At 31.1% G+C, this 20292-nt stretch overlaps 1 protein-coding gene across 1 annotated transcript in view; it reads left to right on the top strand.

Annotated features, from left to right (window-relative positions):
* Positions 1-1210, top strand: part of LOC127712002 (hemicentin-1-like) — a 31290-nt gene extending 30080 nt beyond the window's left edge. Inside the window, exon 26 of the mRNA XM_052218159.1 lies at positions 1079-1210. Coding sequence (XP_052074119.1) covers positions 1079-1146 — 68 coding nt within the window. The 3' untranslated portion in view covers positions 1147-1210. The remainder of the gene's footprint in view (positions 1-1078) is intronic.
* Positions 1211-20292: the final 19082 nt, after the last annotated feature.

Here is a 20292-nt window from a genome sequence, read left to right as displayed (position 1 = left end):
GAAACACGAATCGCTTCAAAACCGATTGGTGACCTAATGTGTTTCAGAAAGATGAGTACTATATGATAAACTAGAAGCAAGTACAAATTCGGGGATAAATCACATTCGACGAAGTTATGTTCCTGAAGTTTTAGCATGAAGTATATTAGAAGTATAATTGTGAAAATTAAAAAGGCTTAATTTTTCTTTCTGCAGATGTTGTTATTTGAGATATTTTGTTGAATTTTCCAGTGTAGAACATAAGTTTTTATAATTATATAACAATACATTTTCAAATATGTTTTAATTTATCTCTGTTCAAATCAAAACAAAATATTTGATTTGATCATAAATCCGGTGTAAAACTCTAATAAATCAAAATTTTTTTCGCCCTTTGTACTTATACAGCTAGACGTCACATGTACGTATCCGGTTTAAAAGTAAACAGCACAATTTTAAAGATTTTGGACGCTTTAAAACTGAATACATGTTGACAAAAAGAATATTTGCAGATTACATTTACGACTATCTTGTATTAATCTTATAACAATGAATTAAAAAAAAACCCCGTTGTAAAAGAGATGTCATTTCTAATTTCCATGGATTTGAATATTTACTCAACTGACACGGTTACTATATACTTTCACAGTATAGTCGCAATCATTTGTATATATTCTGAGTCGAAAAAGTTTGATGCCAAAAAATGTTTGTACTGAAGCTAAATGAGAAATTATAAACTTTGCAGAGTTAAGACATTATCAGTACTATGCCGCGTATATACATTTTATTTTAGTTAGTTTGAAACAAAACAGTGGTACTCGACAAGCCCTGCATTTGCTACTTGTTTCTATGCAAAATTTCAAAAGTTTGTCACACCAAAGTTATGGTTATACCATATGTATTGTGTTACACACAAATTGTATCCCATTGTTTGTGCTACTGTTGTGCCTAATGAAACAAGTATGGAATTCACAATTTCATCTTCTAAGGCATGGGGAACAAATAAGTCGTATCAAATTTTATAAGCTGTGAATTTTTAAAAATGCATACATGAACAAAATTATTTCAATCCATGATTTATTCCTATATCTAATTTCAGACTTGCAGAATGAGATGAATGATACGACTAGAAGAGAAATCTATGAAAATACAGACTTCGTCAAATAATTATATCTGATTAAGATTATCTTAGGTTTAATATTGTAAAATTCTCTTATAAAATAAAAATAACACATTATAAGTTGTGTGCTGTCTAGCTAATTTACCTTAATTTGGAATTCTCAACCCTTTAGCATTGAAAGGCACGGATGTACCATTATAAGTGCTTGAAGGACCATCATGTATATGACCAAAGTGTCGTAAGAAGCATAAGTAAAACAACGCTCACAAGATATTAAAAGAGAGGCGAAAGATACTAAAGGGATATTCAAACTCATAAGTCGAAAACAAACTGACAAAACCATGGTTAAAAAAGAAAAAGACAAAATACAACAGTACACAATACACAACATAAAAAACTAAAGAGTGAGCAACACGTTCCGCATCAAAAACTGGGGGTGATCTCAGGTGTGCCAAAAGGGTAAGCAGACTCTGTTCTACATGTTGCACCCGTCGTTGTGCTCATGTTAGTACAAACCCGGTGATAAGTCTAATTTAGTAGGTCACATTCGAGGAAAAGGAGGCGGGATTGTAGCTACGACAATTGGAATTAAAACATTGTCAGCTGAACGGCCTACTTAAACTTTTCCCCGTAACATCAAAAGCAATTCATCAGATGTCATCCTGTTTCCAATTAAATCATACTCAGATTAGTTTACCCTTAATATAATTCATTTACAAAAAAAACTTTCACAAATTTTAGTTATTTTTTAAAACCAACTAATAAGTAAAAACCAAAACATAGTTCCGATCGCACAATATATTTTCCTCCATGATAGCACATTCCACTTTTCTCAATTGTGACATCCCTAATACCTACTGTAACGTATGCCGTTCAAATTTTAACCCCCCACAATACTCAAATATATCTTTTCAGAAATGCATTTTAGATTTTCCTATATATTTTATATGCACAGTAAGGTTGAGAACAATGCTAGACATTAAGACAAAATGGATATCTGGAAAGACATATGTCCTAAATGAGTTTATGGTTTTAAGGCAGTCAGCTCTGACAAATTTACAGAGAGGACACTAAATCTATCTAGATTTTGTTTCGAATTGCAATTTATCTATATTTCATCTGGGTATTGAAACGATTATATAATTCGTATATGCCATATTCTACACGATAAGATACTCTTTGGATAAACTAAATGATGACGTTTTATAATTTATCGATCTGACTTTGCATTTCATTCAATGAAAATGTAAATGATATGTATAACCTACATTTTTCAGAAATCGAGCAAGTTGGATAATGACACTTTGCCCATCTTAAAAAACCTCACTTTACACCAAACTATCAAGTCAATTTAATTTCTTTTCAATGTTGACTATATATTCAGTATTCATTTGGTATCCTTTGCCTTCCATTTACATACATTAATATTTAAGTACTTATTTCTTTGCTACAATGTTTTGTTGACCACATGGCTGTTCGTTTTATTTGCATTTGATCCTACTGCACCACCAATAATCATATTATAGGCACATTAAATCAGTAAACCAACTAGTAATTAACTCAAAATACATGTACCCGAAACTTTTTACACATATTTTCAATATATATTATCAAGGGTTTTTGAATTTTATTATATTCGTGTTATGTTATACTTTTTACATTTTAAATGATATGAATGTACTCTTTGCTTATTTCGAAAACAAAACATAAGACCATGATAACATGGTATAAAATTCAGTATTATATCGATATAGAAATACAAACACTAACATTCTTAGTATACACGTATTAAACATATGACAAAAGAAAAGAAGAACTTAAAAAAAAAGGAAAAGATGTTGCTCTCAACATTGTGAACAGTAACATTTATTATGATATCACATTATATGGATTATTTCTTGAGTTAAAATACACATAAGGTACATAATGTTATGTTCAGTTTTTTTGAGAAAAAAATAGGTGACAACGCGAAACATAGTAGAGGAAATTAAACTATCCACTCTAAATCATTCATTAAGAAGACACAGTTGTTGCTACTCATCAATAAAGATTACGCTTTAAACAATATAGCAAATAAACTTTGCATATACACATACATATTTGTTTCCGGATGACCTATTTAAACCTGGGTTTATAATTAACTCTGACGTATCATATTAAAATGCGACCAACATACGATTGAGACTTATTCGATTTATTACAAAATAGCTAAAACTTTCATATCACCATGATTTTCGTCGTAACACACGTTTGCTTTTTTTCCTATCTTTATAATATACGCGGTTTTCTATCACCTTTAGAGCCTGTTTGAACATAAGTCGTCAAATGAATATCACGCCAATTTCAACTGAAACTATCATAACATAATTATAAAATAACAGCTACAATTGTGAATTACTTCATCCATATTGCAAAATTATCACAATAAAGTTAAATAAAACAGATGTAAGGTTGAACATTTATCGTTTTATTATTCTGAACCAAACGCAAAAATCAATACAAAAAAAATCATGACTGTCGCTACCGTGCATTAAGTCGACAAATAATTTCAGGCTAATTTTGAAAGCCATTATATTGATTGATCTGTTTCAAATCAATGTTTGGGTTTTCATTATAGCCTGAATTTGTTGTTATTCTTAATAATTTAATATGAAAAACAGCTTTGACTGAATATACATCCACAAATACAGATTCCATTTGTTGGTGAATTCTGTCATTTTTAAGCAGAAGGCTTAGTTTTGTACCCTATTGGATTTGACATACGACGATTAGCCGAGATGTTTCACGTTTAAGGTCAAATCAGAAGGACATGTGAACCAATATAAGAAGTTGAATTATTAGTTTAGACGTTAGTCGTTGAATTTAGAATTCAATTGCTAAAATTGCATATCCTGATGTGAATCTCGATTCAAAAAAACAAATTGGTATGACATATGCTATTTCAAAATATGATTGCGTAAGCGCATAAATCGAAAATGTGTTACATTTTTCAGTAATTCAGTACTTTTTTTACTTTCTTGTAAAGTGTCATCTATATGCTAAGTGTGTTTATTATAGGTAATTTTGTAACTAAATATTTGATGTTGTAGACAATTGTTTTTCTTCCTTAAAAAATACATTTTTATTAAAGTTTACTTAAGATATGCTAATTCTTCATTAGGTTTAGTTAAATGTTACAATCACCATTTCAATCCCTTTTGCTAAAATGTCTGCTTGAGTTCATGTTTTTATTCAATTTCAAACATTGGTAAACTTATATAACCTCTTCTTTAAAGAAAACGTTAAGCACATGCGTTATAACATGATATTTGACAAGTTACACAGATTTCAGATTTCATTTCCGTCAGTATTGACTTTGAAGTGTATTTATAGAAACAGACATTTATTAGAATCTTCCGGATTTTCTTTTAGTTTTTCGTACACTCTTATGATTTGGAATGTCATTTTATTGTTTTGATTAACAATTATATCAAAGGTGGATGTCGATAAATTATCATTTATAAAGATGAATAACACAGTAGTTCTGAAAGTGAGACGCGGAAATAAATGTTATAAACATTATACTTCTATAAAGTAATTATATCAAATTAAACCGACTTCTTTCGATACCTTATTAGATAATAAGATACTTGTTATATGGGGAAATACTTAAAAAAAATATATGATATCTAGTTACACCTTAGTATTGTATTCAACGTCGATGTAATAAACATGTATGAAGGCTTTAGGTATTGTAAATCTATACCAACAAGGGCTTTCTTGTCTGCCATATCTAATGCAATATGATATATACATTACCTTAACTTCAATTGGATAACTTCTGTCGGTTGCTGGTCGGGGTCATTGGCAATAGGATGCATAATCACGGTTGATGATTCTGTGATAATTCAAATGTTTTATTTGAACATTTTACTAGCATTGCACAAAAATTGGAATAACAGTACTTTGTTTAAAGCGATATTACCATCATTTTTTTATCAAACGGTAAAAAATATCTTCTCCAAGACGCCAGTAAATCTGCTTTATGACAGTCAAATTCAGAATTGACGCTAATAATTATTCAAACACAATACTGTTATTCCTAAATAATTACGTCTTTCTGAATGAAAATATGTTCCGTTCTTAAAATTACTGTATAAAAACGTCAAAATTTCCATTTATCCTTCATCTACCATATCATAACCTATTTGCAAGTTTATTTCCTGACTTTTTTTCTATAACAGTTAATAACAAGACATAAATAGGTACTCCAAAAATGTTATTTTTCATTACTTTTACATCGTGTTATTCAGATTGCATATTGCCATATGTTTGAGGAAACATTTCTGTGATGTTTCTACAATTGTTACTTGATGCATCTTTCTTTGTTGTTGTAACAAGTATGTTTTTGGTACTGCTTTAACTATATCGACATCCTCCCTATATCAACTTATGTAAGAAAAGTTCAAGTGCAAAGAAAACGTAGAAGACTGTGAGACTGGCATCCTAAAGCAAGAAGAAATTAAATAAACACAAGCTATTTTTGTCAATGATTGACGATCCCTGAAATTAAACAAATGCGACAATTGTCAATCGTGACAACATCAACTAAAACATTGATTATTAAACGAAAATGATTGACGATTAAAAAAATCATTTTGATAATATTTTAGAAAAATTTCGTTTAAAAAAACAGCAGCTCACATTTTTATTCATCTTCATGTAGATGTAAATTTTACTCTAAACAATTATAGAACTTAATTAATTTACAGACCCATTGGAATTCTATCACGACAAATTTATCGACTAATATTTGGGTTACCTAATGAAATCCGCGAACGTATAAAAGTATTTAACTGTAAGCAGTTTTCAATATTTAAAAAATAATTTTTCGTAAGTCAACTTCACGGGAATGAAAGAAATAAAAGGCCTTATTTTTCATTAAAATAAAACACGTAATATCAACTTCCGGGACGTAAATGAAAATATAAACAGAAGTGTTATATTTGAAAACTCAAACAGTCTTTAAAAATGAACATATAAAAGAGATTGTCATTTTAATTCTGTATACACTACATCATAGCAGGTAGGTCACTTATCAACATAGTCTGAAACTAAATTCCTGATTAAAGTTGTCATTTTGGATCTAGCATTAACTACAACTGAAAAATCCAGATGACTTCATTTTTTTAGTGATTTTTGAAATAATTTGAATTAAGTTAACAGTTTATATTCTATTACACTATTATGTCATTTGGTTTCCTTTTGAATGTTCTGTGCATGTTTAATCCTTTCAAATTATTTGACTTTGTCACTGTCTGTATCATGGAAAAGCACGACTATCGTTACTTTTTATTATTCTTTTCAAAACAGCAGGGTACAAAATATATTTTGGCAAAGTATAGAATACTGTAAAACAACTTCGCGAATACTTTATTTCGCGTTTACCAATTTTCAGCCGACTTCGCGGCGATTTATTTTCGCGGTTTACTCATTTTCTTGATGTAATTATATGATAGAAGACCCAAGTGCTATATATTTGCGACAATTTATTTTTGCGTTATGTTTCTAGCGAAAGTCGCCAAAAATAAATCACTCGCGAAAATATGTTGGTTTACCATATTCTATCGTTTCTATTTATACTCAAATGATACCTTAAATTCTTGGAAATAATGTTCCATCCATCTTTCTGTGTTTTCTCACCCTCTCTTTCTTCCTTATGGATATACCGCTGTCACCACTAAAAAGTTTTACAGTTGTCATCACGACTCGATGAATTGTCATCTTGTGAATAAAAATTATCAGCCATGAATCATATAATGTTTCAAATTGTATCATTAACATGGTAATAAGACTGTCAGAAATCAATTTTTATATTTTCTACTTTGTTTTACACTTTACGTTTTTTGCCTTAAACATGTTAAAGCTTCTTACATTTAAGAATTGACAAATAATATATCTTGAGAGCATCTTGTTAGACTCTGATGTGTCAAATCCGTATTAAAAATATTTAGCTACATGCTGTTTTATACGAAAAAGATACTAAAGGGACATTCAAACTCATCAGTCGAAAAATAAACAGACAACGCCATGGCTAAAAAAGAAAAAGACCAACAGAAAAACAATAGTACACAAAACAATGTTGATGAGGTTGTTATAGTTGTTGCTTATATCTTATTTTGAATGTGTAAAACGAATGTGACACTCCATTGGATAAATACTTTGATATTTGACGACGCAAATTCAAATGTATTATATTTTGAGAAAGCGCTTGATGGATCATGCATAATCACAATTTCAAATGAAGCACATTTATACGTTGCAGTTTGTGATTTTACTACAGGAGAGTTTAATGTCACGTTACTCTCCTTAGAAAGAAATTATCACAACACTTTAATAAGTTGTAGTGTAAGATTTAACAATGAGCAATCGACGTTAATGGAAAATACAAGCACAGTCATATCCATTAAAGGTATATTTATAATTAAGACAATTCAAAATTAACTTTTTTTCGACTCCACATCGAAATTGAATTGAATAGATTGTATACGTTGAATTCAGTGCGAATAGAATGAGACTTCATATACATAACAATTTTCTAACTTTCAGTTATCATATTTATATTTGTCTTCTTTTATTATAAGGTTAAAGCTTTCTTTTGGTAAAATTTGTCTGATCAAAGCATTATTATGTGAGCTAAATTAAATATGAAATAAAAGAGTTTCAAATGTTTAAAACAATTAATCTTTTGCAAATCAAGGTCAATGCAACTGTTAGTGTAAATTTCGTTCCCGAGGGTATCCCAAGCCCATTTGTAAGCGCTGCTGAGTTAACCTAACATAAAATATCGTTGATGCGGTCATTTCTTTTGTAAATTCCTGTTCATCAAATGTTATAAAAAAAGGTTTGAAACGTTAGGCATTTTATATCCCCAGAAATACATGGCTTTAGTACATCTTTTTGAAGTTTTTTTGTCAACATCGTTATTAATCTAGCCTTCCAGTTCTCTCCGTTGAGTGTCACTTAACGAGTCATTTTTAGAAAAGCAAGTTTTTGACATACTAAATTGTACTAAATTGTAGGAATGATATCGTTGAACAGTTTTTTCAAAAGATTGTCAGTGAAACAAATGTTTTTGACTGGGTTTTTGACATGTCAATGTCCAATAATTATGAAGTTGACTACTTATAGAATTGTGAGCTGAATACAGGACTGGTTTAAATTATACCCATTGTTGTACAAGATGAATTATACAAAAGCTGTTTTCTGTTTATTTTAGAAGCTCCATCTTATACAATTCTTATAACATAAAATCCTAACAGAGCAATCAACACTGGTGAAACTCTGCATGTGACGTGTTCTGTATATTGTGGTAATCCACAGCCACTCTAACATGGAATTGTAGTGGCACTTCTGTTCACAAATCTTTAGACAAATCTGCTATTCTTGATATAAAAGTCACAGTTGGAAAACGAGACGACGGAATGATCTGCAAATGCTCGGCTAGCCATCTTATACCGACGTATAACGCTGAATCAGTTATTACATTGGAAGTTTACTGTAAGTTTTAGTCTTTAGTTTTCTTTGATTTGTTTTGTGTATTATTGTTTGTCTGTTGGTCTTTTTCTTTTATAGCCATAGCGTTGTCAGTTTATTTTCGACTTATGAGTTTGAATAGTCGTCTGGTATCTTTCGTCTGTCTTTTTTAATCCACCAATGAAATTAATAAAGAATAAAAATGCATAGCTTAGCTTTGTATTATAAGCAAAATACTGTTTATTGTCTAGTAGAGTGTGTGTACAGTTTATAGTAAACAGATATATTCGATTAAAAGTAAAACAAAAATCGACAAAGACTATTTTTGTTACTCAATTTCTAGCTTAAAAATACCCTGCTGATTTGAACTGATGCCCAATTCAATTCCTTTTTCGATGAATATACTTAAAAACATTTTCTATGCATTGCAAAGCTTATCTTGAGACGATGCAATGTTAAACAATTGAATACTATACATTCTCCGTTTCCATTCTCAATTCTATATGATGAATATATTTCAGTGGAGAGTTATAATAATGTAGATAAAAGTCTTTTTTGATTGCTTAAAAATCACAGGATATAAATATAAAATAAAGTCTACACATATTGTGGTTCATTGACAATGTCTATTAAGAATACAATTGCTGAAGTCAGAAAGTTGATAAAATTTATATTTCAAGATTAGAAAAATATAATCTACTGTTTTTTACAGATTATATACACATATATAAAGAGTTAATTATTTGTAACATGTGTAAGACACATATCTATTTTAGACCCTCCTGACGATTCACCAACCATTACACAAATTCCCGACGGAGATATCGACACTGGAGACGCTGTTCTTCTGAATTGTAGTCTAAAAGGAGGAAACCCTGTTGCTATCTTATCTTGGAACTGTAGTGAAAACTTTCACTTGACAAGAGTTGGAAATGCTGTAATATGTACACTTGAATTTAATGTTACCAAATTACACCACGAAACTGTTTGTACTTGTTTGGCATCACACAATACGATTAACAGTTATTCTGACAGTACTAGTCATTCTTTGCATGTATTATGTGAGTACAATATTCATCAAATATCATTCATCAAGTGAAGACACCAAGGCCGGATTCTAAAATCATAAGGCCAATAAAACCAGACAATAACATGGCCAAAAATAAAAACGAAGAAAAGACAAACTACAATTACAAAACATCACATAGAAAACTAAAGACTAACCAACACGAACCTCATCAAAACCGGGTCTAAAATTAGGTCTTCCGGAAGGGTAAGCAGTTCCTGCTCCACAGTAAAAGTCGATAATAAATTGCTTTTAGTAACGTCACAATTAAAAAGATTGGGATTGTGGTTACAATATATTCGTAGCCATATGTGACACAGCTATTCAATAACGGTAAATCCTACCATATTGACAATTGTTAGCGCTCAATCCTCCACTTAAATGAGATAGTGGTTTAACAGTACAACATAAGTACAGCTCTGTATCAGAGACCAATGGCATAGAAGTTAACAAACAAATAATATTATATGATATACAGCAACAAACGACAACTACTGAAATACAAGCTCCTGAAATAGACACATACAGAATGTGGCGGGGTTTAACATGCTTGGTGGCGCTAAACCCTCCCCCTATTCTTGGAAGTGTTGTAACAGTACAACATAAGAACAAATGATAAAAATTACTTGAACGGCTAAACATTTCTGATCGATACAAATCACACAAAAATACTTACAAAAACACAAAAGACACAAAGTACAGATCTAAGAGTACTTGCAGTTACTAACGCTAGTTCAAAGCCAAAAACATCAGTACACATCCAATATTTAATGGATTTAGTGTAAAGACGTCATTAACAGTCAGAAAAAAATGACCTTATGCAATGTGTGAAAGTGCAAAACAAAATACTTTTTGATTTATTGAAATAAGTTTCATGAACATTTCAAAACATGTCATGATCAGTAAAAATACTGGAGCCTTTTTATTATTCACATGATATAATTATTTGACAAGGAACCTTGATATTTTCTAGATCCACCAGACCATGATCCCACCATACAGCAGGATATCCCTGGTCCAGTTGATTCAGGGAGCTCTGTATCACAAATTTACTTAGTTTCTGGAGGTAACCCCTTGGCTTCTCTCTCATGGGACTGTAAGGGCATAACGCACAATTCATCTTCCAGCACTAAAACAGAGTATATTGTAACGTTCACAGTAAACAAGACTTTTGATGGAAGAGTTTGCACCTGCTCCGCTACACATCCTATTGTTTCGTACAGACGTTTAGCATTGTACCAGCTGATTGTGTATTGAAACAAAATAATTGATAACGGAATCATTTAGTCTCCAATCTATTCCAAGTCATATTGGTATCGAAACATTGATGAAATTCAAATACATTCAATGTCCTTAGATGTCATAAATAATCATTTAACTATTATAACCTTATTCTTGGAATGTATTATTTAGAAAGTTAATAGGTATGATAATTATTTTGTGTTGAACATAATTATAATGTAATGGTCTACAATCAATGGTGACTGCATAGAAGAGTCGTCTTTTACTTCCATAACCTCTTACTTAAAACAAAATGATATACAATAAATACAATCCGAAACTAATTGAAAGGTGTAAGCAAACAAACAAACAAAGTATTGATTTGTGTTCTTTGCATGCAATTAACGCGTTTGCGTGGTGTTCTTTGTAAGGCACACATCTAACGGGTTTTGTTTCGTAAAGAACACTAGAAATCAACAATTTAATTAATTTGCAAACACCAATCTATGTATTGATAATCATCAAGTAGATATATTTCTGCCTCTGTATATACTGTCAAACAGGAACGTATAACTGTTTTGTAATATTTCACCAATATATGTTCTGCAAACGCAACCTTTTTAAGCTTTTAAGGTTATTTGCTTTTGAAATTCAAAGATACTTGTTAGTCATTTGATAGATTGACTCTTCATATTAATAAACTTTCTATGTGAGAATTAATCATAATTGTTGCTCGTCGACTATCCTGTAGAATGTTATCCAGTAATGCTATTTTGAAATAATTATTCCTAAAATATATATTAGTGTACTTTCATTTATCATTTAGCCTTAATAATCCATCTACCTATAACTTATCTTGATATCTTTTTGAACGGAAACAATATCCTGCAAAATGTTTTTTGGCAAAGCGTGTTTAGCTTTATTGTTCGTTTTCACGTCTTTTCGTTGTTTTTCATTTTGTTTGTCATGGCGTTGTCAGTCTGTCTTCAAATGAAGAGTTTTTATATCCCTTTGGCATTTTCCGCCTCTCTCATTTTTTTTTTATTCAGTTACTGCGATCGTTCTTTGATACGAAATTGTATAAAAGGGTTGATTCGTGCTTTTTTGTACTCTCCCATTTTACCGTTGTGGAAAAGATAAGCGCTTTTCCCGAAATTATTCATTTTGTTGGCAATAATTTTTTCATGTTTTTGATGGTTCTTTCGACTATTTATGAAAAAAGGAGATGTGAAATATACGCCAATGAGATAAAAAAAAAAAGAAAAAAATGACCAGCTATTATACGACATGTCCGTAGTCTTTAAAAATTGTGAACAAAATTAACTTAAACAATCGTATATCTCCCATTAACAACAAATTTTACAAATAACAAAACACATTAAGGTAAGACATACGACAGCTATTGACCTCACTTCTGACTTTGAACATGACAATGAAATGTGGCGGGTTGAATCTACGTTTTTTTTTAGATCTCATCTCTTCTCTTTTCATCTCGATTAGTAGATTAAAAAACGTTCATAGAGAAGCACATAAAAAAAAGCAGTACAGGAAAAGCACTTCACTCTAATATAATGTATTTAACAAAATCTCTTGATCACACTTCCACGAAAAGTCCAGAAAGATATTCTTGAATACATTAATTCTTATCAAACATATTGACAGATGAACCAGGTAAACCAAAGTTACTTTTAGGAGAAGGATTTCCATGGTTTGTAGTAAACAAAACAACAGTAAACTGTTCAGCTATTGTGGTAACCCAGAGTCAATTTACAAATGGGTAATAGGAGGGTATATCCAGAGTGAAAACAGGTCATATATAAAAATTGGACCGCTATCAAAAGAAATCAGTGGCCAGGAAATAAGTGTTCGGGAAACAACAATTACTCATTGCGGAAAAAAATAATATTGCAACCAGCAATATTGAAACTGAACGTTGAATGTGAGTATCATTAGTATTACAATCCCGCCATTTGTGAATTTCAAAACATCTGCAAAAATGAAATAAAGATGTTACACTTTTCAGGAATAGTACCTAGCGATGTTATGTGTGGCATTGGAATTAAATGCATCAATGACAAAGCGGTATTTATGTCTTTAAAGGAACATATGGAGAGTTATAAAAAGGTTTGATTTATACGAATTTGTTAGAAAGTGTACCCTATAAAAGAAGAGTAGAAATTGGTGAAAAAAACAGTTGGAAAGTAACAAGATTAAAAACAACAATACAATAATACAATGTAGTTCTTTTCATATAAGTTATTTAAATTTCGAATAACTGCTTAGAGCTTACCCAAAATGTATCAAACATGAGTTCTCATTCACATGATTCCCTAAATTATTTTTTACGAGATGTTCATAAACAAAAAATAAAAATAAAACAAATGCATTTTGATAACCAGCAGTACTGCAGATCAGTAGAAGATAGATTTCGATATGACGCTTTTTGAGAATAAGTTATTTACCATGACAGCCTTGCTAGAGGTGTACATGGTCGATTTTGACTTGCTTAAATGCCAGACTTTTTTAAACACGTGGTACAACTAAGTCTGATAAGAAATAGTGATCAAATAAGCAAAGCTTTAAGAAATTTACATTGTTCAGAAAATAATGTCTAGCGGTCAGCATAACAAGTTGAATTGGGCTGATCAATTAAGGAATGTGTGCAAAGTAGTTGATGATATATTTTTATTTAGAATAGAACAAAGAACATGTTAAAAAAAAGATTTATTCTCTATATTAACATACACATTATAAAGAATCACAGTCATTAAGATATACTTGTATTAAAACAGTAGAAATCGAATGAGTCATAAACCGTATGCGTGTCGATGTGTCGACGCTAACCATATAAGCTCTTAATCAAATTCAAACGTCTGTCTAGTAGATATATCCAATGTCTTTTTTTACTTTCTACAAGATTTTATTGTGATAACATCCGCAGATAGATGCTAATTTTCGTGTTTATATTGCCTTTCAAAAATAATTCGACATTCTTTCTTTAGATAACGTTATAATATTTAGCTTAAGGTAAAATTTAGTAAATTAAAACTATTAAGTTTAGGCAATTGTCCATACATTTACATGAGAGAAATATTTTAAAACATTAAAGACGACTGACTTAAATGATATTTAGTTTAAGGTAACATTTAGTAAATTAAAACTATTAAATCCAGGCAATTGTCCATACATTTATGTGAGAGAAAAAATTTAAAACATTAAAAAAGACTTAAATGATACTTGATAGATTTTTTGAAAAATAAAATAAATAACCATTGTCTATAAATTAGCAACATGCTTGACAGTTAAAGCAAAGATTCATTATTTGCCCATTTTGAATATAAAAAAAAACTAGATATGTTGAAAATAAGCTGAATACTTAACAGATTATCACGACTGTAATTTGTAGATTATCCTGAGATAGAATTCGACATATTCCCAGTATATGTAGTAGAAGGAGAAAATATTTCAATTACTTGCAACACACGTGGAAATCCTCTTCCAAATACTCAATGGTTTATCAATGGTATAGAAAGGACCCAAAAACAGCAAAACAAGTCGATATTATATCTGTTCAATGTCAACCGGCTGTTTCAGTCACGAACGTATTCATGTAAAGCTATTTCGAAGAGTTTCAAATATGACATACTGATACAAAATAAAGATGTAAATGTTGTTGTTTCGTTAGTATAAAATATTTTGTATGGTACACTTGTATTGCGCATTCATTTCAATAGATCTACTTTATCGTGTTGGTGATCGCTCAAAATGTTGCATTAAATTTGTATATTGAAAAGTTTATTAATAAATGCTTACAAATATGTATGTATTAACATTTGACAAGGTTTATAAAAAAGAAAAGCATTGTTTTCGTGTGTTTCATACAGACGCTTTTATCAAGAAGAGGGCTGAAGCAGAATTTTAAGCATTTACGTTCAAGTTTGTATTAATTTGCTATATAGAAAAAAAAATGTAATAAAACAAAAGCGCAAAATGTGCAAACACAAATGCATCATCCACTTAATTATTTTCTTGTTTTGTTTGAAATGATTTGTTTTGACAATGAAAATAAGTAGAATTAAAAACCAATTGTTCAGAGAACAATTGAAGGTCTTTCCATCCGAAAAGATCTATTTTGATACAAAAATATTAAAATTAGGTTTAAAATGTTATTTTCAGCGTCAAATGATAGCTTATTGTACGCTGGTTTAAAAAAATATATGGTTTCTATACATTTTTTTTGAATAAGGAAGATAATTTGTTACTTCCGGTTTGAAAAATGTCACTTTTGGTATTATTTGATAGATAACCTGACACTGATTCCAAAAATATATGGTTCTATATACTTGTACATTACACAAGTACAAAAAATAGCTACTTCCGGTTTACACAAGGTCACTCCCGGTTGGCTTTTCCAAGGTCATATGGCTTGCAACCTAATGCATAAAGTCCCATGGCTTTATCATGTACCGGGTATACATATGAAGTAAAAGCAAAGGTCAAAATCTAGAACGTCAAATTTACCAATGACCTTGAGCTCAATTTGAAGGTCATAAATCAAGGACCTAAAATCAAACGACACTAGGTCTTTATTATATATGGTGAATGAGTTATATCATATATTATATGCACCCTAAAGATTAAATGAACAATTTGGAACAAAACCTTTGTCAATATCTTTTACAGGTTACAAAGAAAAAAAACAAGGAAGGGAGAACAATAGCAATAAGTCTTTGGTTACATAGTGTCAATTGTGAAACAGTTATAGATGTACGATATCATTCAATTAGTATTAAAATTAATAATGTCATCTTTGGTTTACCTTTTAAAAGCTCAAATGTCTACCAACCAAAGGCAAAATAACTTATCAATTTATAATGAACCAGTACAAATCATTAGGAAAGGTAAAATCTAGAACATTATATTATTGACCTTTGACTTTCAATTCAATTTCAAGGTCGTAAGTCAGTGATCTCAAATCGAAAGATTGCAGGTCATTGAATCACTTGTATGGTTGAGGCGGAATACTGATTTCAAATACATAAGGGGAGAAAACTCCAATAAAAGGGGGATGGAAACACTTCAACTTCAATGGGTTAAAGTACGCAATGTTGTAAATAATTATTTGTCAAAAACGTCATATCATTAATTTTAACTGTTTCTTTTGAATAAAGATAACAAGCAAAACTCAAAATTTAGAACATGACCTTAACCTTTGACCTTGAGCTTAATTTCCTCCAATTGGACCATGGACTTCATATCAAAAGACTTTAGGCTTCTATGACTTATAATTAGTGTTGTCAAATCGTACACTTTTGCCTAACCGGTTACTCAGATAATCGTTTGACCGATTAACCGGTTAACCGGTAGTTTAAGTTGATAGTACCATACACATAGATATAAGATGTGGTATGTGTGTCAATGTGATGAGTCCATCCAAGTCATAAATTTATGTTTTTACGATGAATCCATGTTTGTCCTTTGATATTATAAGGCTTGTTTTTGAGGATTATGGCGAAGTTTGACTTTTAATAATCATATACACAGTATCAACAGTGGCGTTTGTACTGCATGTAACTTCAGATTGAAAAATAAAAATAAAAAAGTCTTAATCTCGTAGAATTGAATATTTTTTTGGTTACACAGGGTAAATGGAAAAAAAATCATTATTGTACAACACCATTGGCCAAAAATCCTTTCGATTTGCCCTTAAATGAAAAAAAAACATTTTAGGCGACAGAAGAAAAAACTGTTTTCAGAAAACAATTGCAGGTTGTTACACCTAAACTTCGATGATAAAGAATAAAATTTTAAAGACGGTGTTAGAAGATGTCACCTCTACTTCCGGTTATAATGTCACTTGCAGTTAACATTTTAAAGGGTCAAATGTCTTCTGACAATATGCAAAAGACATTTGATTTTGTAATGAAGCAGTATAAATTTTAGTATAGGTGAAAATAAAGTACTCCAAATTGACCTTTGACCTTGACCTCAATTTCAAGGTTATAAGCCTGTGATCTCAATCATTCACTTGCATGGTTGAGGAGCAATACTGATTTTAAATACATGAGGAGAGAAAACTCAAATATAGGGTGACGGAAACACTTCTACTTAAATGGGTTGAAGTTTCGCTATATTGTTAACCTTTATATGGTAAAAAAAATCATATCATTAATTTTTACTGTTTCTTTTGAATAAAGATAACAAACAAAATTCAAAATTTGAAGCATGACCTTGACCTTTGACCGTGACCCCAATTCAAGGTCATAGGTCAGTGATCTCAAATCGAAAGACCGGAGGTCAATCACTTGTATGGTTGTGGAGTAATAATGATTTCAAATACATAAGGGGAAAAAACTGCTATAAGGGTTGACCAAAACACTTCAACTTAAATGGGTTGAAGTTGCGCCCCATCGTAAACAGTAATTTGGCAAACACATCATATCATTAACTGTTACAGTTTCTTTTGAATAAAGATTACAAGCAAAATTCAAAATTTAGAATATGACCTTGACCTTCGACCTTGTCCTCAATTTCAAGGTCATAGGTCAGTGAACTCAAATCAGAGACCTGAGGTCAATAACTTGTATGGTTGTGGAGAAATACTGATTTCAAATACATAAGGGGAGAAAACTCCTATAAGGGTTACCCAAAACACTTCGATTTAAATAGGTTGAAGTTGCGCCTTATTGTAAGCAGTTATTTGGCAAACACATCATATCATTAACTGTAACAGTTTCTTTTGAATAACGATAAAAAGCAAAATTCAAAATTTATAACATGACCTTAACCTTTGACCTTGACCTCAATTTCCTTCAAATGGACCGAGGACTTCATATCAAAAGATTGTAGGCCTCTACGACTTATAATGTATTATTTTATCCAACATATCGCCTATCTTAAATTTTCAAAGGGAAATAACTCCCATAAGATGTCTTCCGATCACTCAAGTCAAAATAAATCAAATCATTCTTAAGAGGAGACAAACAATTTGTTGAAAACAGCTTGTTAAAATCTTTGACGGTTTTAGAGATAAAGCGATAACAAGAAAAAGGGGACGTGAGGAGATAACTCCTATACGAATAAATGTTCGGTCACACAGGGTGAGTTATGAAACCCGCATTACTGTACAACATCATTGGCCAAAAATCTATTCGATATGTTGTAAAACAAAAAAGCATCTCAGACGGCAGAAGAAAAAAAAAATCAGAAGAAAAACAAAAGGTCTATCCACGAAAAGTGGAAAGACCTAATGATTAAAAGAAATAGTAATCATATGACAAATTTGACATTATCATGAACGGAAGAAATGACATACTAGTTCTGGAAATATTTTGGAATTTCAAGGCTCTTTTAATTCGTATTTGGTTTTGCATTCCAAATGTGTTGTTTGATTCGAACGCCACTGGCGATTTTATAAAGACGTGACGAGGGCCTGGCGCCACAAATTATAAGCAGGTATTTTGAATGAGTTTGAACTACATTATTCTGGATATAAAGAACTCGAACAAGTTAGCTTAAAGTTAACAAATACATCATGCATAACACAACCTGCATTGAAAACATGTGTTGGAGACACCTTAGACCCGGAAGGAAGAGGCGGTGGAAACAAAGTTTGCATTGAAAAAGCGTAAGGCGAAAAGAAAATAAAAACGCCATGGCTAAAATATTCTGACTATGGTAATCCATTCCTGGGGTAGGAAATCCTTAGTATTTCGAAATATTCAAAGTTTTGTAAACATTTTATCTATAGTTATAACCATATCAATGATAATTCAGGTCAACACAGAAGTACTGACTACTGGGTTGGTGATACCGCCGTGGAGAAAACCTCCACCAGCAGTTTTCGCAGGTCGAATTGCTTGTAAAGAAAATTCTGATGTATCCCCTCAAAAAGTTCTGAGGAAAATGATGTTTTTCTCTTACTCTGTTAGAACGTATATAGAATGGATGACTGATATGTTGTCTACTTTAGCAAAGTTTTTTTTTCAGATAACACTAGTGTTACTAAAGTTGAAGTATTAAATTGTCCAACATTTTCTGAAAATCGAACGGCAGTATTGCGATGTCAGGTAACCGGAAATCCACTGCCTAATGTCACTTGGTATTTTAAATCAAATGAAACAAAACAGATACTGCAGAGACATAACAGGATTATCGACAGCAGTTATACCATTAACACAACTAACTGTCTTTATACAGGAATATATGAGTGTTCAACTCAAAATACAGTAACATGTAAGTACGTTGAAACTATGATGATTTCATAAACTTGTATTGAACTGTGGAATGCATAATAATAACAATGATATTTATTACGATTATGAAATGAATTAAACGGATCGCATACCCTACATTAACTACATCTATCGGTTACTGAAAAAACACCATGGCAATACTACATAAAACACAATGATATGGCTAATTTCTTTTCAGGTTCACCCCGTTTAGATAATCGTCACAACGAACTTCCAGCGGTAATGACCTTTGACATTGGGAGTGATTTTAATCTAACTGTATTTATTGTTGCTTATCCACCTCCACCGATTCGTTGGTTGTTGTTGTCCAATACTTTAACCTCTTCCTACTCCAAAAGGGGCGACAGTGCTTATTTTCGACACTTTACATTTCTAATGCTACAAGTTCGGATTTTGGAAGATATACAGTGCACTCCTATAATAACATGGGTGATGTTTTCATTCATATTTCTGTGTGGAAAAAGGTAGGCTAATAACATTAGTTTTTAATGAATAATATGTCATGTATCTGGAGTACTTTTACGTGGCAAAGCCCGAGTAATACATATTTTTATATTAGATTCAATAAATTATAGACATGAGCAGATGGTGTGCTTCTTTGAAGAATATTAAGTTGACTGGAAACCGAAATCGTCAGGTTCGTCAAAGATCCCTCAGACTAGTTAATTGGAAAAGATCCATAACTGAAGTAAACAATTTTCTCCATTTATCATCCTTATCATCCCTTTGCACGGGATAAATGTATAGTTATGACTAACGACTCAATGATAATTCTTGTCACCAGAGGAGGGCTGACTACTGCGCTATCGGAACCTTCAGGGGAGAAAACCTCCACAAGCATTGGCATCGACCGAGTGGTTGTTTATTAACTCATCAAAGTTACCAGGATTGAAATTGAAATGAATATCCCTACTGCATGAAGCAAGTATCGCTCGCACCATAAACAATATCATCCGTTTACAAATGAATTATTGTCATATTGTTTTTTTAAATACAAATCACTTTCATTTCATAAAAATGTTTGCCAATTGTGCAGTAACCTTTTTAACTACACATCAATCTTAGATTCGTCATTAAGAAATTTTAGACTTTTTTAATAATATTTGCAAGTATGTTTTCTGTATTTTAAGAAAAAC

This window comes from Mytilus californianus, unplaced genomic scaffold (assembly GCF_021869535.1).
Source record: "Mytilus californianus isolate M0D057914Y unplaced genomic scaffold, xbMytCali1.0.p SCAF_8, whole genome shotgun sequence".
NCBI classification, from domain to species: Eukaryota; Metazoa; Mollusca; class Bivalvia; order Mytilida; family Mytilidae; genus Mytilus; species Mytilus californianus.
This window is presented reverse-complemented; position numbering and strand designations above follow the sequence as displayed.